We start from the raw sequence: 21,432 nt of genomic DNA on the forward strand, positions 1-21,432 counted from the left end.
CTCACAACCCAACCTCCCAACATGGTCATGGAAGCTTTCAATAATCTCTCACAACCCAACATGGTCATAGTGACTTGCCATAATCTCCCACGACCCAACCTTCCAACGCTGTCATATTGATATTATTTAACCTCCTATAATCTAACCTTTCACAACCTAAACTCTCAACATTGCCATGGTGACCTGCCTCAATCTCTAATAACCTAACTTCCCAGTTCTGCCATGGTGTCATGCCTCAATGCTCTAGAAGAAAACATCAAAGCACTTCCAGTATTACACTCCGCAATCTTCCACAAACTAACCTCCAAGTACTGCCATGGTGACAAGTCTCAATCACCCCACAAACTGACATACCAGGCCAGCTCTGCCATGGTGACCTGCCTCAATCACTCACAAAAAACCCTCCGAGCACTGCCAGCGGGACATTCTTCAATCTTCTACAACCTAACCTCCCAGTACTGCCATGGTGACAAGCCTCAATCACCTACAAATGGCCACCCAAGTACTGCCATGGTGTCATGCCTCAATGTTCCACAAGCTAACCTCATAGCACTGCCAGTCACATGCTTTAATCTCCTACAACCCAACCCTCAAAGCACCGTCAGTATTACACCCCACAATTTCCCACAACCTAATCTCAAAGTACTGCCATGGTGACAAGTCTTTATTACCCACAAACTGACATCCCAGCTCTGCCATGGTGACATGCCTCAATCACTCACAAACTACCCCCAAGCACTGCCAGGGGGACATTTCTTTGATCTTCTACAACCTAACCTCCCAGTACTGCCGTGGTGACATGCCTTAATCCGTCACAAATTACCCCCGAGCACTGCCAGGGGGACATTCTTTATTTCTTCTACCACTTAACCCCCCAGTACTGCCATGGTGACAGTCACAAATTACCCCCAAGCACTGCCAGGGGGACATTTCTTTGATCTTCTACAACCTACAACCTAACCTCTCAGTGGTATGTCACCACTACTACCATGATGACATACCACAATCAACCACAACTTAATCTCCCAGCACTGTCTTGGTGATATGCCTCAAGCTGCCACAACCTAACCTCCCAGTCCTCCCATGGCAACATCCCTCAGCCTGTCAAAACCTAACCTCCCAGTCCTCCAATGGCGACATCCCTCAGCCTGTCACAACCTAACCTCCCAGTCCTCCCATGGCGACACCCCTCAGCCTGTCACAACCTAACCTCCCAGTCCTCCCATGGCGACACCCCTCAGCCTTTCACAACCTAACCTCCCAGTCCTTCCATGGCGACACCCCTCAGCCTGTCACACCCTAACCTCCCAGTCCTCCCATGGCGACACCCCTCAGCCTGTCACAACCTAACCTCCCAGTCCTCCCATGGCAACATCCCTCAGCCTGTCAAAACCTAACCTCCCAGTCCTCCAATGGCGACATCCCTCAGCCTGTCACAACCTAACCTCCCAGTCCTCCCATGGCGACACCCCTCAGCCTGTCACAACCTAACCTCCCAGTCCTCCCATGGCGACACCCCTCAGCCTTTCACAACCTAACCTCCCAGTCCTTCCATGGCGACACCCCTCAGCCTGTCACACCCTAACCTCCCAGTCCTCCCATGGCGACACCCCTCAGCCTGTCACAACCTAACCTCCCAGTCCTCCCATGGCGACACCCCTCAGCCTGTCACAACCTAACCTCTCTTTTTATTTTTGTTTGTTGATTATTTTTTTAAATGTGACACACAAGAAAAAGAAGTAATTAAAAAAACAAACAAACGGAAAATAACTTTGCAATGCTTTGTACCAGAATGATAATTTTAGTGCCATTTTAAACAAGACAAATTTATGCTTTTTTATATATTTTTTAGTTTTATTACTTTTTATGTCTCAGAATTGCGTAAAAAAAAAAAGAAATAATATATATATATATATATATATATATATATATATATATATATATATATATATTTCTTTTTTTTTATATTTATTTTTTAAAGAAACTATCCTGAAAAGAAAGCATTATATGTGATACTACAGCAGAAATGTAAAAACTGTTCTGGTCCATAGGGGGCAGTACTGGTGTGTGAGGGGGAGGGATTAAACAATATATCTCCATAGAGATCCAATAATAGAGGGGGTGCCATAGTGGGGTGCTGTTCCTGGTTGCTATGCCCATACCTCCGTGTTTTGTTGGGTCTGAAGCAGAAGTTTCCTCCAAGGCTCCAGGCCGTGGGACCTCAGCAGCGCCCGCTTGTAGTGCGACAGCGCCACCTCCTGGAGCTCCTTCTCTCTCTGCAGGCGCCTTTGCTTCTCCTCCTCTTTCTGGTAAATACATGAAATTTTAAAAGCAGCATTAAACCTTCCTCTTCTCTTCACTTTCCACCAAGAAAACCTACAGTATCAATTTTTTTTTTTTTAAATATGTTCCCAATTTCTTACATTTTGTAGTCGTAACACCCACTCACTCCTTATGGCTAAGTGGCACCTCCATGCGCTGTAGACGTCATATTATGGTCACAGGGCATTGGGAGTACACGGTTCTTCATCCCCAGTGATAACAAGGCGCATTCGCCCCCCCTGTCCCTAGCGCCGCCCACATCAGGAGTACACGGTCCTTTATCCCTGATAACAGCACATGTGCCCCCCCGTCCTGAGCCCACCCACATCAGGAGTACACGGCCCTTCATCCCTGATAACAGCACATGTGCCCCCCTGTCCTGAGCCCTCCCACATCAGGAGTACACGGTCCTTCATCCCTGATAACAGCACATGTGCTCCCCTGTCTTGAGCCCACCCACATCAGGAGTACACGGTCCTTCATCCCTGATAATAACAGCACATGTGCCCCCCTGTCCTGAGCCCACCCACATCAGGAGTACACAGTCCTTTATCCCTGATAACAGCACATGTGCCCCCCTTTCCTGAGCCCACCCACATCAGAAGTACACAGTCCTTTATCCCTGATAATAACAGCACATGTGTGTCCCTGTCCTGAGCCCTCCCACATCAGGAGTACACGGTCCTTCATCCCTGATAACAGCACATGCGTGCCCTTGTCCTGATGCCCACCCACATCAGGAGTACACGGTCCTTCATCCCTGATAACAGCACATGTGCCCCCCCTGTCCTTAGCACACCCACATCAGGAGTACACAGTCGTTCATCCCTGATAACAGCACATGTGCCCCCCTTTCCCGAGCCCACCCATATCAGGAGTACACGGTCCTTCCTCCCTGATAACAGCACATGCGTCCCCCTGTCCTGAGCCCTCCCACATCAGGAGTACACGGTCCTTCATCCCTGATAATAACAGCACATGCGTCCCCCTGTCCTGAGCCCTCCCACATCAGGAGTACACGGTCCTTCATCCCTGATAACAGCACATGTGCCCCCCCTGTCCTGAGCACACCCACATCAGAAGTACACAGTCCTTTATCCCTGATAATAACAGCACATGTGCCCCCCTGTCCTGAGCCCACCCATATCAGGAGTACACGGTCCTTCCTCCCTAATAACAGCACATGCGTCCCCCTGTCCTGAGCCCTCCCACATCAGGAGTACACGGTCCTTCATCCCTGATAACAGCACATGTGCCCCCCTTTCCCGAGCCCACCCATATCAGGAGTACACGGTCCTTCATCCCTGATAACAGCACATGTGCCCCCCTTTCCCGAGCCCACCCATATCAGGAGTACACGGTCCTTCCTCCCTAATAACAGCACATGCGTCCCCCTGTCCTGAGCCCTCCCACATCAGGAGTACACGGTCCTTCCTCCCTAATAACAGCACATGCGTCCCCCTGTCCTGAGCCCTCCCACATCAGGAGTACACGGTCCTTCATCCCTGATAACAGCACATGCGTCCCCCTGTCCTGAGCCCTCCCACATCAGGAGTACACGGTCCTTCATCCCTGATAACAGCACAAATGCGTCCCCCTGTCCTGAGCCCGCCCACATCAGGAGTACACGGTCCTTCATCCCTGATAATAACAGCACATGCGCCCCCCCTGTCCTGATCCTAAGCCCACCCACATCAGGAGTACACGGTCCTTCATCCCTGATAACAGCACATGCGCCCCCCTATCCTGAGCCCACCCACATCAGGAGTACACGGTCCTTCATCCCTGATAACAGCACATGCGTGCCCCCTGTCCCATAGCCCTGCCCACATCAGGAGTACACGGTCCTTCCTCCCTGATGATAACAGCAGATGTGCGTCCCTGTCCTGAGCCCTCCCACATCAAGAGTACACGGTCCTTCATCCCTGATGATAACAGCACATGTGCCACCCTTTCCTGAGCCCTCCCACATCAGGAGTACACGGTCCTTCATCCCTGATAACAGCACATGTGTGTCCCTGTCCTGAGCCCACCCACATCAGGAGTACACAGTCCTTCATCCCTGATAACAGCACATGTGCCCCCCTGTCCTGAGCTCACCCACATCAGGAGTACACAGTCCTTTATCCCTGATAACAGCACATGCGCCCCCCTGTCCTGAGCCCGCCCATATCAGGAGTACACGGTCCTTCATCCCTGATAACAGCACATGTGCCCCCCTTTCCCGAGCCCACCCATATCAGGAGTACACAGTCCTTCATCCCTGATAACAGCACATGTGCCCCCCTTTCCCGAGCCCACCCACATCAGGAGTACACGGTCCTTCATCCCTGATAACAGCACATGTGTCCCCCTGTCCTGAGCCCTCCCACATCAGGAGTACACAGTTCTTCATCCCTGATAACAGCACATGTGCCCCCCTGTCCTGAGCCCTCCCACATCAGGAGTACACGGCCCTTCATCCCCGATAACAGCACATGTGCCACCCTGTCCCAAGCCCACCCACATCAGGAGTACACGGTCCTTTATCCCTGATAACAGCACATGTGCCCCCCTGTCCCGAGCCCACCTACATCAGGAGTACACGGTCCTTTATCCCTGATAACAGCACATGTGCCCCCCTGTCCTGAGCCCGCCCACATCAGGAGTACACAGTCCTTCATCCCTGATAACAGCACATGCGCCCCCTGTCTCGAGCCCCGCCCACATCAGGAGTACACTGTCCTTCATCCCTGATAACAGCACATGTGCCCCCCTGTCCTGAGCCCACCCATATCAGGAGTACACGGTCCTTCATCCCTGATAATAACAGCACATGCGCCCCCCTATCCCTAGCCCCGCCCACATCAGGAGTACACGGTCCTTCATCCCTGATAACAGCACATGCGCCCCCTGTCTCGAGCCCCGCCCACATCAGGAGTACACTGTCCTTCATCCCTGATAACAGCACATGTGCCCCCCTGTCCCGAGCCCACCCATATCAGGAGTACACGGTCCTTCATCCCTGATAACAGCACATGTGCCCCCCTGTCCTGAGCCCGCCCACATCAGGAGTACACGGTCCTTCATCCCTGATAACAGCACATGCGCCCCCCTATCCCTAGCCCCGCCCACATCAGGAGTACACGGTCCTTCATCCCCGATAACAGCACATGTGCCCCCCTGTCCCAGGCTGAAGCATACGCACAATGGAGGTCACATAATGCTCACATGATAACAAAGTGCTTGCACCAGGCTGTCCCAGGCTAAATTGCACAGGTAAGGGTAGCTATGGTGGGGCTGCACGGGACCCTGCAAGGCAATGTAGCTACTCTCAAGGCAGGAACAGGCAAGTAGAAAAGCACAATGCAAAAAAGTGACTGCAGACAGAAAGAAGAGCAAACAATTGTAAGTCCTGTAGCGACTGTGACAAATCATTGCCTATTGGTTGCATAAAGATTTTCCAGCGCCATGACAAATCTATTTCTGCAATCACTTCAACACTTGCAATGGCTCAGTACTGAACCCCTCTATATGGCTGGATGTTGCATGTGATCAGTGGCGGTCCATAGTGGGCGCAGGAGCACCGTCCCCTCTCTCCTGCACCCATCACACAACAATAGATAGATTCATGCATTGCACGAATATATCTATTGTCGCCGCTGCTGCCCCCTATTCAGGTGTCCGGCCCCCTTGTTGAGCGCCATCTTACTAACAGCGGTGGGTGTGTTTTAGAAGTGCCTGATTAGAGCCTGTGGACTCTGATCGAAGACTCGGAGGGAGCGTGGAGGTGGACAGCGCTGACCAGAGAAAGGCAAGTGCCGGGGGGGGAAACTGGTGGCACTTGATGGGGCAAACTGGCGGCACTTGACGGGGGGCCAACTGGCGGCACTTGACGGGGGGCCAACTGGCGGCACTTGACGGGGGGCCAACTGGCGGCACTTGACGGGGGGCCAACTGGCGGCACTTGACGGGGGGCCAACTGGCGGCACTTGACGGGGGGCCAACTGGCGGCACTTGACGGGGGGCCAACTGGCGGCACTTGACGGGGGGCCAACTGGCGGCACTTGACGGGGGGCCAACTGGCGGCACTTGACGGGGGGCCAACTGGCGGCACTTGACGGGGGGCCAACTGGCGGCACTTGACGGGGGGCCAACTGGCGGCACTTGACGGGGGGCCAACTGGCGGCACTTGACGGGGGGCCAACTGGCGGCACTTGACGGGGGGCCAACTGGCGGCACTTGACGGGGGGCCAACTGGCGGCACTTGACGGGGGGCCAACTGGCGGCACTTGACGGGGGGCCAACTGGCGGCACTTGACGGGGGGCCAACTGGCGGCACTTGACGGGGGGCCAACTGGCGGCACTTGACGGGGGGCCAACTGGCGGCACTTGACGGGGGGCCAACTGGCGGCACTTGACGGGGGGCCAACTGGCGGCACTTGACGGGGGGCCAACTGGCGGCACTTGACGGGGGGCCAACTGGCGGCACTTGACGGGGGGCCAACTGGCGGCACTTGACGGGGGGCCAACTGGCGGCACTTGACGGGGGGCCAACTGGCGGCACTTGACGGGGGGCCAACTGGCGGCACTTGACGGGGGGCCAACTGGCGGCACTTGACGGGGGGCCAACTGGCGGCACTTGACGGGGGGCCAACTGGCGGCACTTGACGGGGGGCCAACTGGCGGCACTTGACGGGGGGCCAACTGGCGGCACTTGACGGGGGGCCAACTGGCGGCACTTGACGGGGGGCCAACTGGCGGCACTTGACGGGGGGCCAACTGGCGGCACTTGACGGGGGGCCAACTGGCGGCACTTGACGGGGGGCCAACTGGCGGCACTTGACGGGGGGCCAACTGGCGGCACTTGACGGGGGGCCAACTGGCGGCACTTGACGGGGGGCCAACTGGCGGCACTTGACGGGGGGCCAACTGGCGGCACTTGAAGGGGCAAACTGGCGGCAATTGAAGGGGCAAACTGGCGACAATTGATGGGCACAGTGGCGACAATTGATGGGCACAGTGGCGACAATTGATGGGCACAGTGGCGACAATTGATGGGCACAGTGAGGCTGCAATTGATGGGTTTATTTTTTTCAGTTTGTTTGCCCCCCCCCCCCCCCAAAAAACTTCGAGCACCAGCCGCCACTGCATGTGATCCTTGTCCATGTTGGACCATGCAGGATGTCACACTACACACACAGCTGGATGATCAGCGGAAGGACACGCCCCCCCCCCACCTACTTACCAGAGATGGGATCACTGGAGTTTAGACAGTGAAAAAAGTGTAAAGACAACGCTGAGCTTTCTAATCAGAATTCTCAAAGCAAAATGTTTCAGCGAATCCCCAATAAACTCTCTGCAAGGATCAGATGACATTCTAATCACAATACTTCTTTATATAAAAGAGATAGTAATGATAGGGAGGGATACCAGCTTCTGCATCCTCCTCTCCTCTCTCTTCTTCTCCAGCTGGGCTTCTCTCTCTGCCGCCTCCATCTGCAGCCGCTGCTCCTCTGCTGCCCTCAGCTGGGCCTACAAGGAATCACAGTCACAGCACATCAACTCACACACACTACAGGCACAGAGCAGGTGTTACTTTTACTTATTTATTGTATTTACATTTACAAATGACTTTGTAGTACAAGGACCTGCCTGATAGGACACAAAGTGATTGGATGGATTAGGTAGGTCTTCGTATTAAAAACAGAATTGGTAGATTTATTGTACAAAAATTGTGATCCTTCCTAGCGGGTACACAAACAGCAATCAAAGTCTGACAGATTGTGTGACCCTTCCACACCTTAAAAACTGCCTTTCCATCTACTTGTATCACAGATGTAGCCCCCAAAATGTGTCACCAGCTGGTACTAGGAGTGAGAGACCCCCAGAAGAAATAAAAGCCCAAAGACAATGGCTTGCAGCTGCACATTTATCCTTCTTGTTTGCCATGGCAAGGAGCAGACATTCGTTTAGTTTCTAATTCGTTTTTTAACGAAAATTCAGAAATCCGTTAATTCTGAATTTTCGGACTTCCGAACTTTTACATTTCCGAATTTTCGGACTTCCGAACTTTTACATTTCCGAACTTACGGACTTCCGAACTTTTACATTTCCGAACTTACGGACTTCCGAACTTTTACATTTCCGAACTTACGGACTTCCGAACTTTTACATTTCCGAACTTACGGACTTCCGAACTTTTACATTTCCGAACTTACGGACTTCCGAACTTTTACATTTCCGAACTTACGGACTTCCGAACTTTTACATTTCCGAACTTACGGACTTCCGAACTTTTACATTTCCGAACTTACGGACTTCCGAACTTTTACATTTCCGAACTTACGGACTTCCGAACTTTTACATTTCCGAACTTACGGACTTCCGAACTTTTACATTTCCGAACTTACGGACTTCCGAACTTTTACATTTCCGAACTTACGGACTTCCGAACTTTTACATTTCCGAACTTACGGACTTCCGAACTTTTACATTTCCGAACTTACGGACTTCCGAACTTTTACATTTCCGAACTTACGGACTTCCGAACTTTTACATTTCCGAACTTACGGACTTCCGAACTTTTACATTTCCGAACTTACGGACTTCCGAACTTTTACATTTCCGAACTTACGGACTTCCGAACTTTTACATTTCCGAACTTACGGACTTCCGAACTTTTACATTTCCGAACTTACGGACTTCCGAACTTTTACATTTCCGAACTTACGGACTTCCGAACTTTTACATTTCCGAACTTACGGACTTCCGAACTTTTACATTTCCGAACTTACGGACCTCCGAACTTTTACATTTCCGAACTTACGGACCTCCGAACTTTTACATTTCCGAACTTACGGACCTCCGAACTTACGGACCTCCGAACTTACGGACCTCCGAACTTACGGACCTCCGAACTTACGGACCTCCGAACTTACGGACCTCCGAACTTACGGACCTCCGAACTTACGGACCTCCGAACTTTCACATTTCGAAATTCAAAAAAAAAATCGAAAATTCTGAATTTTTAAAATTCGAATTTTAAGAAATTCGAAAAATTAAAAAAATTTGAAATTTCGAAATTGTAACATTCAAAAATCTAAAGTTTCAAAATCTAAAATTCGAAAATGGGAATTTTTAGAATTTACGAATTTATGAAAGAAGCAAAAAAAAAAAAAACGAAAAAAATAACTTTTTTCGATTTTCCCTAATTTCTGAAAAAAAAAACGAATGAAACAAAAAAACTAAAAATAAAGAATTTCCCGAATTTCCAAAAAAAAAAAAAAACAACGTAAAAAACAAACGAAAAAAAAACAATTTTTTTTGGCAGTGCACATGTCTGCCAAGGAGCAGACAGCCCAAAATGTCAATGCCTGTATTTATTCCCATGGCAGGATTAAAGGGGTTGTAAAGGTTCATGTTTTTTCCCCTAATGCATTAAGGTGAAAAAACATTTGGCAGTCACCGCCCCCCAGAGCCCCCGTTTTGCTTACCCTGACCCCGTTCTTCTCCTCAGCGGGGACATGTCGTCCTTCTCTCCATGGGGTCCCGGCTCTTGATTGGATAGATTGATGGCAGCGCAGCCATTGGCTCCCGCTGCTGTCAATCAAATCCAATGACGCGGGCGAGGGGGGGGGGGGGGGGCGGGGCCGAGACAGGCATTCGCGTCTATGGATGCAAATGCTGGACTCGGGAGAGCACCCGCAAGGAAACCCCCCTTCGGGAGAGCGCTTCTGCTAGGGGGGGTTATCCGATGCAGGGAGGAGCCGCTGGGGGGACCCCAGAAGGGGACGTTTGGGGCCACGAACTGCACAGTGGAGGTAAGTTGTTTGTTACTTTTAGAAAATAAAAAAATGATCCTTTACAATCACTTTAATTTATCATCATTTATATCCTCCCTGGTTTGCAGAGGTGGGGAGTGTCACCCAAAATACACAAGGCCATTGGACAAGTCAGGCCTGGCTTTCCTTTTAGTGATTCCACTTCAAGCCGGGGGTCTGTGCCCGTCTGTGACTCTCTGTCCCCCCCCCCCCCCCCCCTCAGCTGAAGAAACGTCCCATACGATTCACATAAACGGCACACAGGACTCACCAACTTGTCCTCCTCACGTTTCCTTTTGATCTCCTCCAGCATTCTCCTCCTCTCTGCTCGCTGGGCCGCTCTCTCCTCCATCGCTACAACACAAGAACACCAAAGCTGAGAACGTCCCAATGTGCAAAGTGTCTTTAACCCGTTGCTGTCTGCAGACCACATATGTGCGGCAGCAAAACCCACACACCACCCGTGTTCATTTTGGCAGCAAAGTTAGATTTAGTTTTAGTCTAAGGGCTCATTTACACTTTGCTTCAGCTTCAACACCCATTAACCACTTAAGGACCGCCTCCTGCACATATACGTCGGCAGAAGGGCACGGCTGGGCACAAGCACGTACAGGAACGTCCTCTTTAAGTGTCCAGCTGTGGGTCGCGGACGCGCGCCCGCGACCCGGTCCGAAGCTCCGTGACCTGCGGATCGCCGCTGGAGTCCCGCGATCGGTCCCCGGAGCTGAAGAACGGGGAGAGGTGTGTGTAAACACAGCTTCCCCGTTCTTCACTGTGGCGCCGTCATTGATCGTGTGATTCCTATTATAGGGAAACACAATCGATGACGTCACACCTACAGCCACACCCCCCTACAATTAGAAAACACAGATGAGGTCACACTTAACCCCTTCAGCGCCCCCTAGTGGTTAACTCCTTTGACATTTTTACAGTAAACAATGCATTTTTAGCTGTGAAAATGCCAATGGTCCCATATATATGTGTCAAAATTGTCTGATGTGTCCGCCATAATGTCGCAGTCACAAAAAAAAAAACCGCTGATCGCCGACATTAGTAGTAAAAAAAATATATAATTAATAAAAATGCAATAAAACTATCCCCTATTTTGTAAACACTATAAATTTTGCGCAAACCAATCGATAAACGCTTATTGCGATTTTTTTTACCAAAAATAGGTAGAAGAATACGTATCGGCCTAAACTGAGGAAAAAAAATATATTTTTTGTATATATTTTCGGGGGATATTTATTATAGCAAAAAGTAAAAAATATTGCATTTTTTTTCAAAATTGTCGCTCTATTTTTGTTTATAGCGCAAAAAATAAAAACCACAGAGGTGATCAAATACCACCACAAGAAAGCTCTATTTGTGGGAAAAAAAGGACGCCAATTTTGTTTGGGAGCCACGTTGCGCAATTGTCAGTTAAATCGACGCAGTGCCGAATCGCAAAAACTGGCCAGGTCCTTTACCTGCCTAAAGGTCCGGGTCTCAAGTGGTTAAAGCTCTCTTAACGCCAGTCAAAGCTCCGGTCACAAAATAAAATGGTTAGCTTACAGTCCTGTTTACACCTTGTGTTTACCTTGCTTCAAAAATGATACCCCATGTAGCTTTAGTGGTGCTTCAAAGCATCTTCAAAGCCTCCATAGAAGTCTACGACAAAAGCTTGTTTGTAGCTCACCTGAAGCACCTGCAGCTTTTGAGAGGCTTTAACTAGTTGCCGCCCGCCGACCATAAAATGATGGCGTGGAGGTGCGGCTCTTGTTCCGGGACGTCATATAACAGCGTCTCAGAACAACCGGTCTCGCGGGGGCGCGCAGCGCGGGGGCCGAGCCGTGCTGCTAGGACACGGCGCGACCCTGATCTCTGTAGCCATGTGATCCACGCCGTAACCACGTCTGCAGCTCTTTAACCATGTGATCGGCTGTGTCCAATCACAGCTGGTCACATGTAAAACACAGAGATGCCGGTAATCGGCGATCCTCGCCTCACACTGACAGAGTGTGAGGAGAGGAGAGCCAATCAGCGGCATCTCCACGAAGGCGGACGTCTCTAGGTATGTAATCAGGGCACCGATCATCAGTGCCCTGATTACTGTATACAAAAATTGTACAACCAATCAGTGCCCACCATTGCCCACAAGTGCCACCAATCAGTGCCCATTGGCGATGCCAGTCAGTGCCACCTATCAGTACTGCCCATCACTGCTGTCAATCAATGCCAGTGTCACCATCAGTGCCACCCATCAATGCCCATCAGTGCCACTTCTCAGTATTAGTGCCACCTATCAGTGCCCATAAGTGTGGCATATTAGTGCCTCCTCACTAGTGCCACCTAATCAGTGCAGTCTCATCAGCGCCCATCAGTGAAGGCGAAAAATTATTTTTTTTTGTATAAAAAAAACAGCAGTGATTAAATACCACCAAAAGAAAGCCCTACTTGTGTGAAGAAAATACAAATGTATGTGTACAGTGTTTCATGACCGCGCAATTGTCATTCAAAGTGTGACATCGCTGAAAGCTGAAAAATGGCCTGGGCATGAAGGTAAGTGCCCTGTAGGCAAGTGGTTAATTCAGCTTCGCTTTGTTTTGGAAAAATTGCAGGTGTGAGATATCAACAAACACACAGGGCATCTGCCAAGCTTCAAAAAAGCATCACCGCCGAAGCCTCAAAAACACATCATAAAAGCTTGTTGAAGTGGTAGGAGCTTGAATGTGCGTTGAAGCTGAAGCAAGTGTAAATGAGCCCTTAGTGATGCTTCGATGATGCTCTTTTGAAGCTTTGTTGAAGCTTGGCAGATGCCCTGTGTGTGGATATCTCATACCTGCAATTTCTCCAAAACAAAGCAAAGCTAAAGCTGAATTCAAGCCTCTCAAAAGCTGCAGGTGCTTCAAGCGAGCTTCAGGAGAGCTTTGCCATGGACTTTTACAGAGGCTTTAGGGTATAATTTTTGAAGCAAAGCAAAGAAAAAGCAAGGTGTAAACAGGACTGTAAGCAAACAATTTTATTTAGTGACAGGAGCTTTGACTGACGTTCAGAGAGCTTTAACAAAGCCTGTCCAAAGTCTTGCTTTGAAGCCAAGTGTAAACTAGCTCTAATGCCACGTACCCACGATCATTTTTCGGCATGAAAGAAACGTCATTTTTCAAAAACGTCATTTAAAATGATCGTGTGTGGGCTTCACATAACTTTTCAGGTTCTGAAAAACGACAAAAAATAAAAATTCTAACATGCTGCATTTTTTTACCGTTGTTTTAAACAATGTCGTTTTTTGGGTTGTAAAAAATGGTCGTGTGTGGGCTAAAACGACGTAAAAAACCCGCGCATGCTCAAAAGCAAGTTATGAGACGGGAGCGCTCGTTCAGGTAAAACTACCATTCATAATGAAGTAAGCACATTCATCACGCTGGAACAGACAAAAAAGTGTGAATCGTCTTTTACCAACACGGAATCAGCTAAAGCAGCCCCAAGGGTGGCGCCATCCGCATGGAACTTCCCCTTTATAGTGCAGTCGTACGTGTTGTACGTCACCGCGCTTTGCTAGAGCATTTTTTAAAAATGATGGTGTGTGGGCAACGTCGTTTTAATGATGAAGTTGGGAAAACTTCGTTTTTTCGACATGCTGAAAAACGATCGTGTGTACGCGGCATCAGTCTCTTAACTAAAATGGCATTTTAGTTTTCGTCCCATTTTAGTCATCTGCAATTGTTTCAGTCGTATTTAGTCAACTAAATCTGCAGTACCTTTTTTTTAGACTAAAATCTAATGGGTTTAGTTAACCACTTAAAGACTGGCTCATGCCGATATACGTCGGCAGAATGGCACGGCTGGGCAAAGTAACGCACCCGGACGTCACTTTGAATTTCCTGCCGCGAGCTCCGTGCCCGCGGGACCAGTACAGGAAGGCTGGCTGTACTGCCTTATCATTGGCCCTGCTCATGGCAAATATATTTTTTTATATTTTTCCATTCACCTCTTTATACAGTAATATATATATATATATATATATATATATATATATATATATATATATATATATATATATATATATATATATATATATATATATATATATATATATATATATATATATATATATATATATATATATATACATACATACATACATACATACACATATACATATACATACACACACACACACACATATATACTGGCCCGGATTCACAGACACTGGTGCATATTTATGCCGGCGTAGCGCATCTTTTTTAGGCTACGCCGGCGTAGCGCAGAGCGCCAAGCACAGTGTTCACAAAGCACTCGCTCTCAAATCTGCGCTGGGTTTCCTCGGCGTAAGCCAGCATAGGTTGAAGTGGGCGTGAGCCATGCTAATTAGGCGTGACCCCATGTAAATGATGTACTGAGCGTCATAAAGATACGAATAACGTACGGCGCATGCGCCGTCCCGTGGACACAACCCAGTGCGCATGCTCAGAATCACATTGAAACTACTCCCAAAGATACAACGGATCACTGCCTACGACGTGAACGTAACCTACGCCCAGCCCTATTCACGTACTACTACGTAAACGACGTAAAATACGACGGCCGTTTCCTGGTCCATACCTTTGCATGACTTGCGCCTCCTATATGAGGAATAACTTTACGCCGGACGTACGACTTACGCAAACCGCGTATATAATGCGCCGGGCGCAATTACGTTTGTGAATCTTTTTCCCTCATTTGCATATGTGCATAGAAAATCTATGGGAGCGGCAAATGCGCCCGGCGTAAATATGCGCCCACGATACGACGGCGTAGGAAAGTTACGTCGGTCATAGGAAGCCTATTTTCAGGCGTATCTCAGATTGTGGACACGGCGTAGAGATACGACGGCGCATTTTTACACTTACGCGGCGTATCTCGAGATACGTCGGCGTAAGTGCTTTGTGAATCCTGGCCGCTGTGTATATTGATCACACTTACCTCTCACTGTAGGGTGAGGGGTGGAGCAGATGCTGGCTCTCCGTGATGTAGACACCGTGCTCTGGCCTGGGCTCTCATTTGGGCCCTCAAATTGAGAAGAAGAAAACGAAAATCTGGGAAGACACAATAAAACACTTAGTACTTTGCTAAGAGAGAATGTCAGTTTGCCCATTCCTGGGAGTACCTCTAATACATATGCATTTGTAAATAGTTACCGTATATACTCGAGTATAAGCCGACCCGAATATAAGCCGAGGCACCTAATTTTACCACAAAAAACTGGGAAAACGTATTGACTCGAGTATAAGCCTAGGGTGTCCATCTGCATGCCTCACTGTGCCCATGCCTCACTGTGCCCATGCCTCACTGTGCCCATGACTCACTGGGCCCATGCCTCACTGGGCCCATGTCCATGCCTCTCTATGTCCATGCCTCATTGTGCCCATGTCCATGCCTCACTGTGTCCATGCCCATGCCTCACTGTGTCCATGCCTCACTGTGTCCATGTCCATGCCTCACTGTGTCCATGCCTTACTGTGCCCATGTCCATGCCTCACTGTGTCCATGCCTCACTGTGCCCATGTCCATGCCTCACTGTGTCCATGCCTTACTGTGCCCATGTCCATGCCTCACTGTGCCCATGCCTCACTGTGCCCATGTCCATGGCTCACTGTGCTCACTGTGCCCATGCCCCACTGTGCCCATGACTAGACTGACGTTTAACATGGGAGTCTATAGAAGGGGTGCCCGGTTTGAAAAATCTGAGCTTTTTCACCAGAGAAATTACCGGTTAACATGGGAGTCTATAGAAGTGGTGCTCGGCTTAGAAAAATCGGTGCTCCCCGGCCATAGGTCCCCCAGCCAACAAACTTTGCCCACTTGTAGAGGAGAAATGGGGCTACATGTGTGACAAGTTCCGGGTCCAGGGCACCCAGTACCGGGTCCCCAAAGTCACCAGAGAAATTACCGTTTAACATGGGAGTCTATGGAAGGGGTGCCCGGCTTAGAAAAATCAGTGCTCCCCGACCGTAGGTCCCCCGGACAAAAAACTTTGCACACTTGTAGAGGAAGAGTATCTTCTAAACCTTAGACGTTTATGAGATATTTCTAATACCTACAGCCTTATTATAGGCTTTCCTGTAGGGAACATGATTGTACAGGGTGGGTGTACAACCACATTAAAGGGTTACTAAACCTGCAACAGTAAAATCAGTCTGTATATGCAGTAAAGCATGCTTGTTATACTCACTGTGGAACCTAAGAAGTTAATCCTCTGCATTGTGTAAAAAGGCTGTTTGATCCTGACTTCTCTGATCTTCCCCTTCTTCCACTGTCCCCAATATATATCCTGATGGAAAAGAGGCCATGGGACAAGCTGCACATGCTCAGTTTGGTGTGTATTGCTAGAGAGTTTTTTTTTCTTGGGAGAGTGCCTGGGATCGGCACTGGGCCAATAAGCACTGTCCAGACAGAGAATCAGGGGTTCTGCATCCTGATAGGACAATCATGGGAGAATAAAAACTCCTCCTACAAGCTTTAACTAGACACTGATGGAAGTCACAAGACTGCTTTAACTGCTGATGAGAAAACATATCAGTTTATATTTACTAAAACGTTTTAATTTCCATGTTCTGTGTACTGTGGGAGACCAGATATAGTCAATGCAGGCGCCCGGGCTTGAGTAACACTTTAAAGGGGTTTTAAAGGTACAATTATTTTTTCCTAAATAGCTTCCTTTACCTTAGTGCAGTCCTCCTTCACTTACCTCATCCTTCCATTTTGCTTTTAAATGTCCTTATTTCTTCTGAGAAATCCTCACTTCCTGTTCTTCTGTCTGTAACTCCACACAGTAATGCGAGGCTTTCTCCCTGGTGTGGAGAAAGACTGTTCGGGGGGGGCGAGCAGGAGTGTCAGGAAGCCCACTAACACACAGCTCCTTTCTCTATCTGCAAAGTAGAGAGCGGCCTGACCCTCCTGCTCGCCCCCTCAAGAAGCTTTCTCCACACCAGGGAGAAAGCCTCGCATTACTGTGTGGAGTTACAGACAGAAGAACAGGAAGTGAGGATTTCTCAGAAGAAATAAGGACATTTAAAATGGAAGGATGAGGTAAGTGAAGGAGGACTGCACCAAGGTAAAGGAAGATATTTAGAAAAAAAAAAATTGTACCTTTACAACCCATTTAAGGTTGAATGATGGGTAACATTCAACCTGGAAGACCGAGTACATCTAGTGTCAAAATAAAATTACTCCAGGGGACTACGCCAAAAGATATTCCCGACACATTATGGGGGTCAGGTTTTAAGTTGTACAGTGGAATCTTGAATTACGAGCGTAATCCGTTCCAGGAGAATGCTCGTAATCCAAAGCACTCGCATATCAAAGCGAGTTTCCCCATAGAAGTCAATGGAAACAAAAATAATTTGTTCCGCATTGACTTCAATGGCATGCAATACCGCATGTGGCCATAGGTGGAGGAGAGCCTTGGAAATGCTTGGGGACCCTCGGATAGGCTCGAACACACCCGGGAACAGAGTATTTGAGTGATTTCGAGTATTTCAGAACCGTTCTGAATGTCACCGGCGCCCCCGCACCTCTGGCCAAATGCGGTACTGCACACCCCATTAGTTCGAATTCTGCTTGTTTTGCGAGACAACACTCGCAAACGGAGTCAGAATAAAAAAAAAGTTGCTCGTCTTTCAAAACGCTCGTTAACCGCGTTACTCGTAAACCGAGGTCCCACGGTATACATGTAGGGCCTATCATTAATCATACCTCCTGGGTGCCTCTTGTTTGGCAGGAGAAGATTCTTCGGTCAATGGGCCACTTTCTCTCCTGTGGGTCCCTTTTGGTTTGGCGGCATGGCCCAACAGCTGTGCAGTCATGGCGCTGGCGTTCTTGGCTTCCCCTCTGGCAATCATCAGTCTCTGGTTCTCCATCAGATCCTGGATCATCTCTTTCTGTTCCTGGAGCTGCCGCCTCTGCTCCGAGATTAGCACCTGCTGGAATTGATGGCGGTTCTCAAAGTTCTCACCGTAGGGAGGACCTTTACTCTGAAGCGCTGGTGTCCGAGGGGTGACGCCAGGCTGCGGCCGCTGCTGGTTCAGCTCATCGGAGGTGAGAGCCGCGTGCTGCCGGGTCACCTGCCAGGCATGCTTAGGGGTCTTTGGTACCAGGGTGGCCTTGTGGAGGACCGGCGTCTGACAGCCACTGACGTTTTCTTCCCCCTGAAAGACAATATATGCAAAGAAAGATATGTTAGTAGAGCACTGGACCAAAATCCAGGGGGAACTTTCTATCAGCTGGGGGTCTCCTGAGAAATGTAGAAGGGATGAGTGTGCCACAACAGTAGGCCAACCAATGCATAACCAACGCGTTTCAGGCGCTCACTTCCTCCACATCATCAAAAATTCTGGAAATGCATACGCACATTTACGTTGACACAATGGCACGGGCAGGCAAATGGGCGTACCTGTACGTCCCTTTAAATTTGCCCCCCCCAGCGGGCGCACACGCCGTATGACTCGCGAGTGCGTTCGCGGGTCCTGGGTACTCGGTGTTCCCGGGCGGCCCGCAAATTGCGATAGGCAAAGGCAGAACAGGGTAGATTCCCCTGTTCTGCCTAGTGGCATGTCACTGATCTTCCGTTCCCTGTGATAGGGAACAGTGATCATTGACACATCACTGGTAGCTCCTCCCCCTAACAGGTAGAATCACTCCCTAGGACACACTTTACCCCTTCAGTGCCACCTAGTGGTTAACCGGCCAGTGTCATTTTCACAGTAATCAGTGCATTTTTATAGCACTGTTCACTGTAAAAATGACAATGGTCCCAAAACAGCGTCAAAAGTGTCCGATGTGTCCGCCATAAAGTCGCAGTCATGATAAAAGTCGCAGTCCGCCGCCATTACTAGTAAAAAAAATAAAAATAAAATAGTAATAATAAAATTGCCACAAATCTATCCCCTATTTTGTAGACGCTATGACTTTTGCGCAAACCAATCAATATAAGGTTAATCCCTTTTTTATTTTACCAAAAATATGTAGAAGAATACGTATCGGCCTAAACTGAGGGAAAAAAATGCTTTTTTTTTAAAAAAATTGAATATTTATTATAGCAAAAAGTACAAAATATCGTATTTTTTTCATAATTGTCGCTCTATTTTTGTTTATAGCACAAAAAATAAAAAAACGCAGAGGTGATCAAATACCACCAAAAGAAAGCTCTATTTGTGGGAAAAAAAAGTACGCCAATTTTGTTTGGGAGCCACGTCGCCCGACCGCGCAATTGTCAGTTAAAGCGACGCAGTGCCGAATCGCAAAAAGTGCTCTGGTCTTTGGGCAGCCAAATGGTCCAGGGCTGAAGTGGTTAACCACTTGGAGACCAGGACTTTTTCTGACACTTATTGTAGAAGTAAAAATCAGTATTTGTTGCTAGAAAATTACTTAAAACCCGTTCTTTTCAAAAACACAAAACAAAAAACACACTTTTATTAACACGTTAAAGCTTATATGGAACTTTAGTGCTTGGGGTATCCTCATCTTTGGAGAGCAGCTCTCCTTCAATCCATATACATTTGAACCTCGGATTACGAGCATAATCCGTTCCAGGAGAATGCTCGTAATCCAAAGTACTCACCTATCAAAGCGAGTTTTCCCATTGAAGTCAATGGAAACGAAAATAATTTGTTCCGCATTGACTTCAATGGGATGCAATACCGAATGCGGCCAGAGGCGGGGAGCGCCAGAGAGCAACGAAAACGTCCGAAAAGGCCCGAGGACACTTTTCGACTCGTTTCCTGTGCCCCCGTACCTCAGGCCAAATGAGGTACTGCAGGCCTATTTAGCTTGAATTCTGCTCGTCTTACGAGTCAACACTTGCAAATCGAGTCATAATAAAAAATAAAAAAAAAGAAGAAAAAGTTGCTCGCAAATCAAAATGCTCTCAAACCAAGTTACTCTTAAACCAAGGTTCCACTGTACATTAATCTGCGGTACAGAAGTAAAGATCACCTTTAGTTCAGCAGTCTCTGGGCTCGCGACGACCCCCTCAGTACCACCCACATTGTTTTGTTTGTGGCCCCCAACTGACGAGGCCGCTTCCAGCAGAGCCGCCATCTTCCTCTTGGTCTCTTCTTTTTGAGCCTCCAGCTCTCTCTTCTCCTTCTCTGCTCGGCACCAGAGCTGCCACTCTATCAGGCAGTGACGCTGGAGGCGTTTGTGGTAGCTCTCTACTGCCACCTTCTGTTTTCTGAAGGGAAGACAGCGAGATGAAAACACTAAAAAACATGCGGTCAGATGCATCACAGGTCTTTGGGAATAAAATGGGATTTCTGATTTTTAAGAACCAAAACTCATAACTCTCCAAACTCCCAACACTCTCCAAACTCCCAACACTCTCCAAACACCCAAAACTCTCCTAACACCCAAAACTGTCCAAACACCCAAAACTGTCCAAACACCCAAAACTGTCCAAACAGCCAAAACTGTCCAAACAGCCAAAACTGTCCAAACTCTCCAAACACCCAAAACTCTCCAAACACCCAAACCTGTCCACAAACAAAAACGGTCCAAACTCCCAAAACGGTCCAAACACCCAGAACTCTCCAAACTCCCAAAACGGTCCAAACTCTCCAAACACCCAAAACGGTCCAAACTCTCCAAACACCCAAAACTCCCCAAACACCCAAAACTGTCCAAACTCTCCAAACACCCAAAACTCTCCAAACACCCAAAACTGTCCAAACTCTCCAAACACCCAAAACTGTCCAAACTCTCCAAACACCCAAAACTGTCCAAACAACCAAAACTCTCCAAACAACCAAAACTCTCCAAACAACCAAAACTCTCCAAACAACCAAAACTCTCCAAACTCTCCTAACACCCAAAACTGTCCAAACACACACAACGGTCCAAACACCCAAAACGGTCCAAACTCTCCAAACACTCAAAACTCCCCAAACACCCAAAACTCCCCAAACTCTCTAAACACCCAAAACTCTCCAAACACTTAAAACTCGCCAAACGGTCCAAACACCCAAAACGGTACAAACACCCAAAACGGTACAAACACCTAAAACTATCCAAACTGTCCAAAACACCCAAACGGCCCAAACACCCAAAACGGTCCAAACTCTCCTAACACCCAAAACTCCCCAAACACCCAAAACTCCCCAAACTCTCTAAACACCCAAAACTCTCCAAACACCCAAAACGGTCCAAACACCAAAACGGTCCAAACACCCAAAACGGTCCAAACGCGTCTAACACCCAAAACTCTCCAAACACCCAGAACTCCCCAAACTCCCAAAACGGTACAAGCACCCAAAACGGTACAAGCAACCAAAACGGTACAAGCAACCAAAAC

The 21,432-nt window shown here is 48.5% G+C and overlaps 1 protein-coding gene across 1 annotated transcript in view; it reads right to left on the minus strand.

The window, feature by feature from the left end:
• CCDC191 (coiled-coil domain containing 191) overlaps positions 1 to 20,369 on the minus strand; it is a gene marked incomplete at its 3' end in the record, with an annotated part of 28,695 nt that extends 8,326 nt beyond the window's left edge. The window contains exons 1-6 of the mRNA XM_040334772.1: positions 20,079 to 20,369; positions 17,841 to 18,292; positions 15,069 to 15,181; positions 10,396 to 10,478; positions 7,735 to 7,836; positions 2,163 to 2,306 (exon numbers count right to left, since the gene is read on the minus strand). Of these exons, the coding sequence (XP_040190706.1) occupies positions 2,163 to 2,306; positions 7,735 to 7,836; positions 10,396 to 10,478; positions 15,069 to 15,181; positions 17,841 to 18,292; positions 20,079 to 20,369 (1,185 nt within the window). The remainder of the gene's footprint in view (positions 1 to 2,162; positions 2,307 to 7,734; positions 7,837 to 10,395; positions 10,479 to 15,068; positions 15,182 to 17,840; positions 18,293 to 20,078) is intronic.
• Positions 20,370 to 21,432: the final 1,063 nt, after the last annotated feature.

Source organism: Rana temporaria, unplaced genomic scaffold (assembly GCF_905171775.1).
Source record: "Rana temporaria unplaced genomic scaffold, aRanTem1.1, whole genome shotgun sequence".
Lineage (NCBI taxonomy): Eukaryota > Metazoa > Chordata > Amphibia > Anura > Ranidae > Rana > Rana temporaria.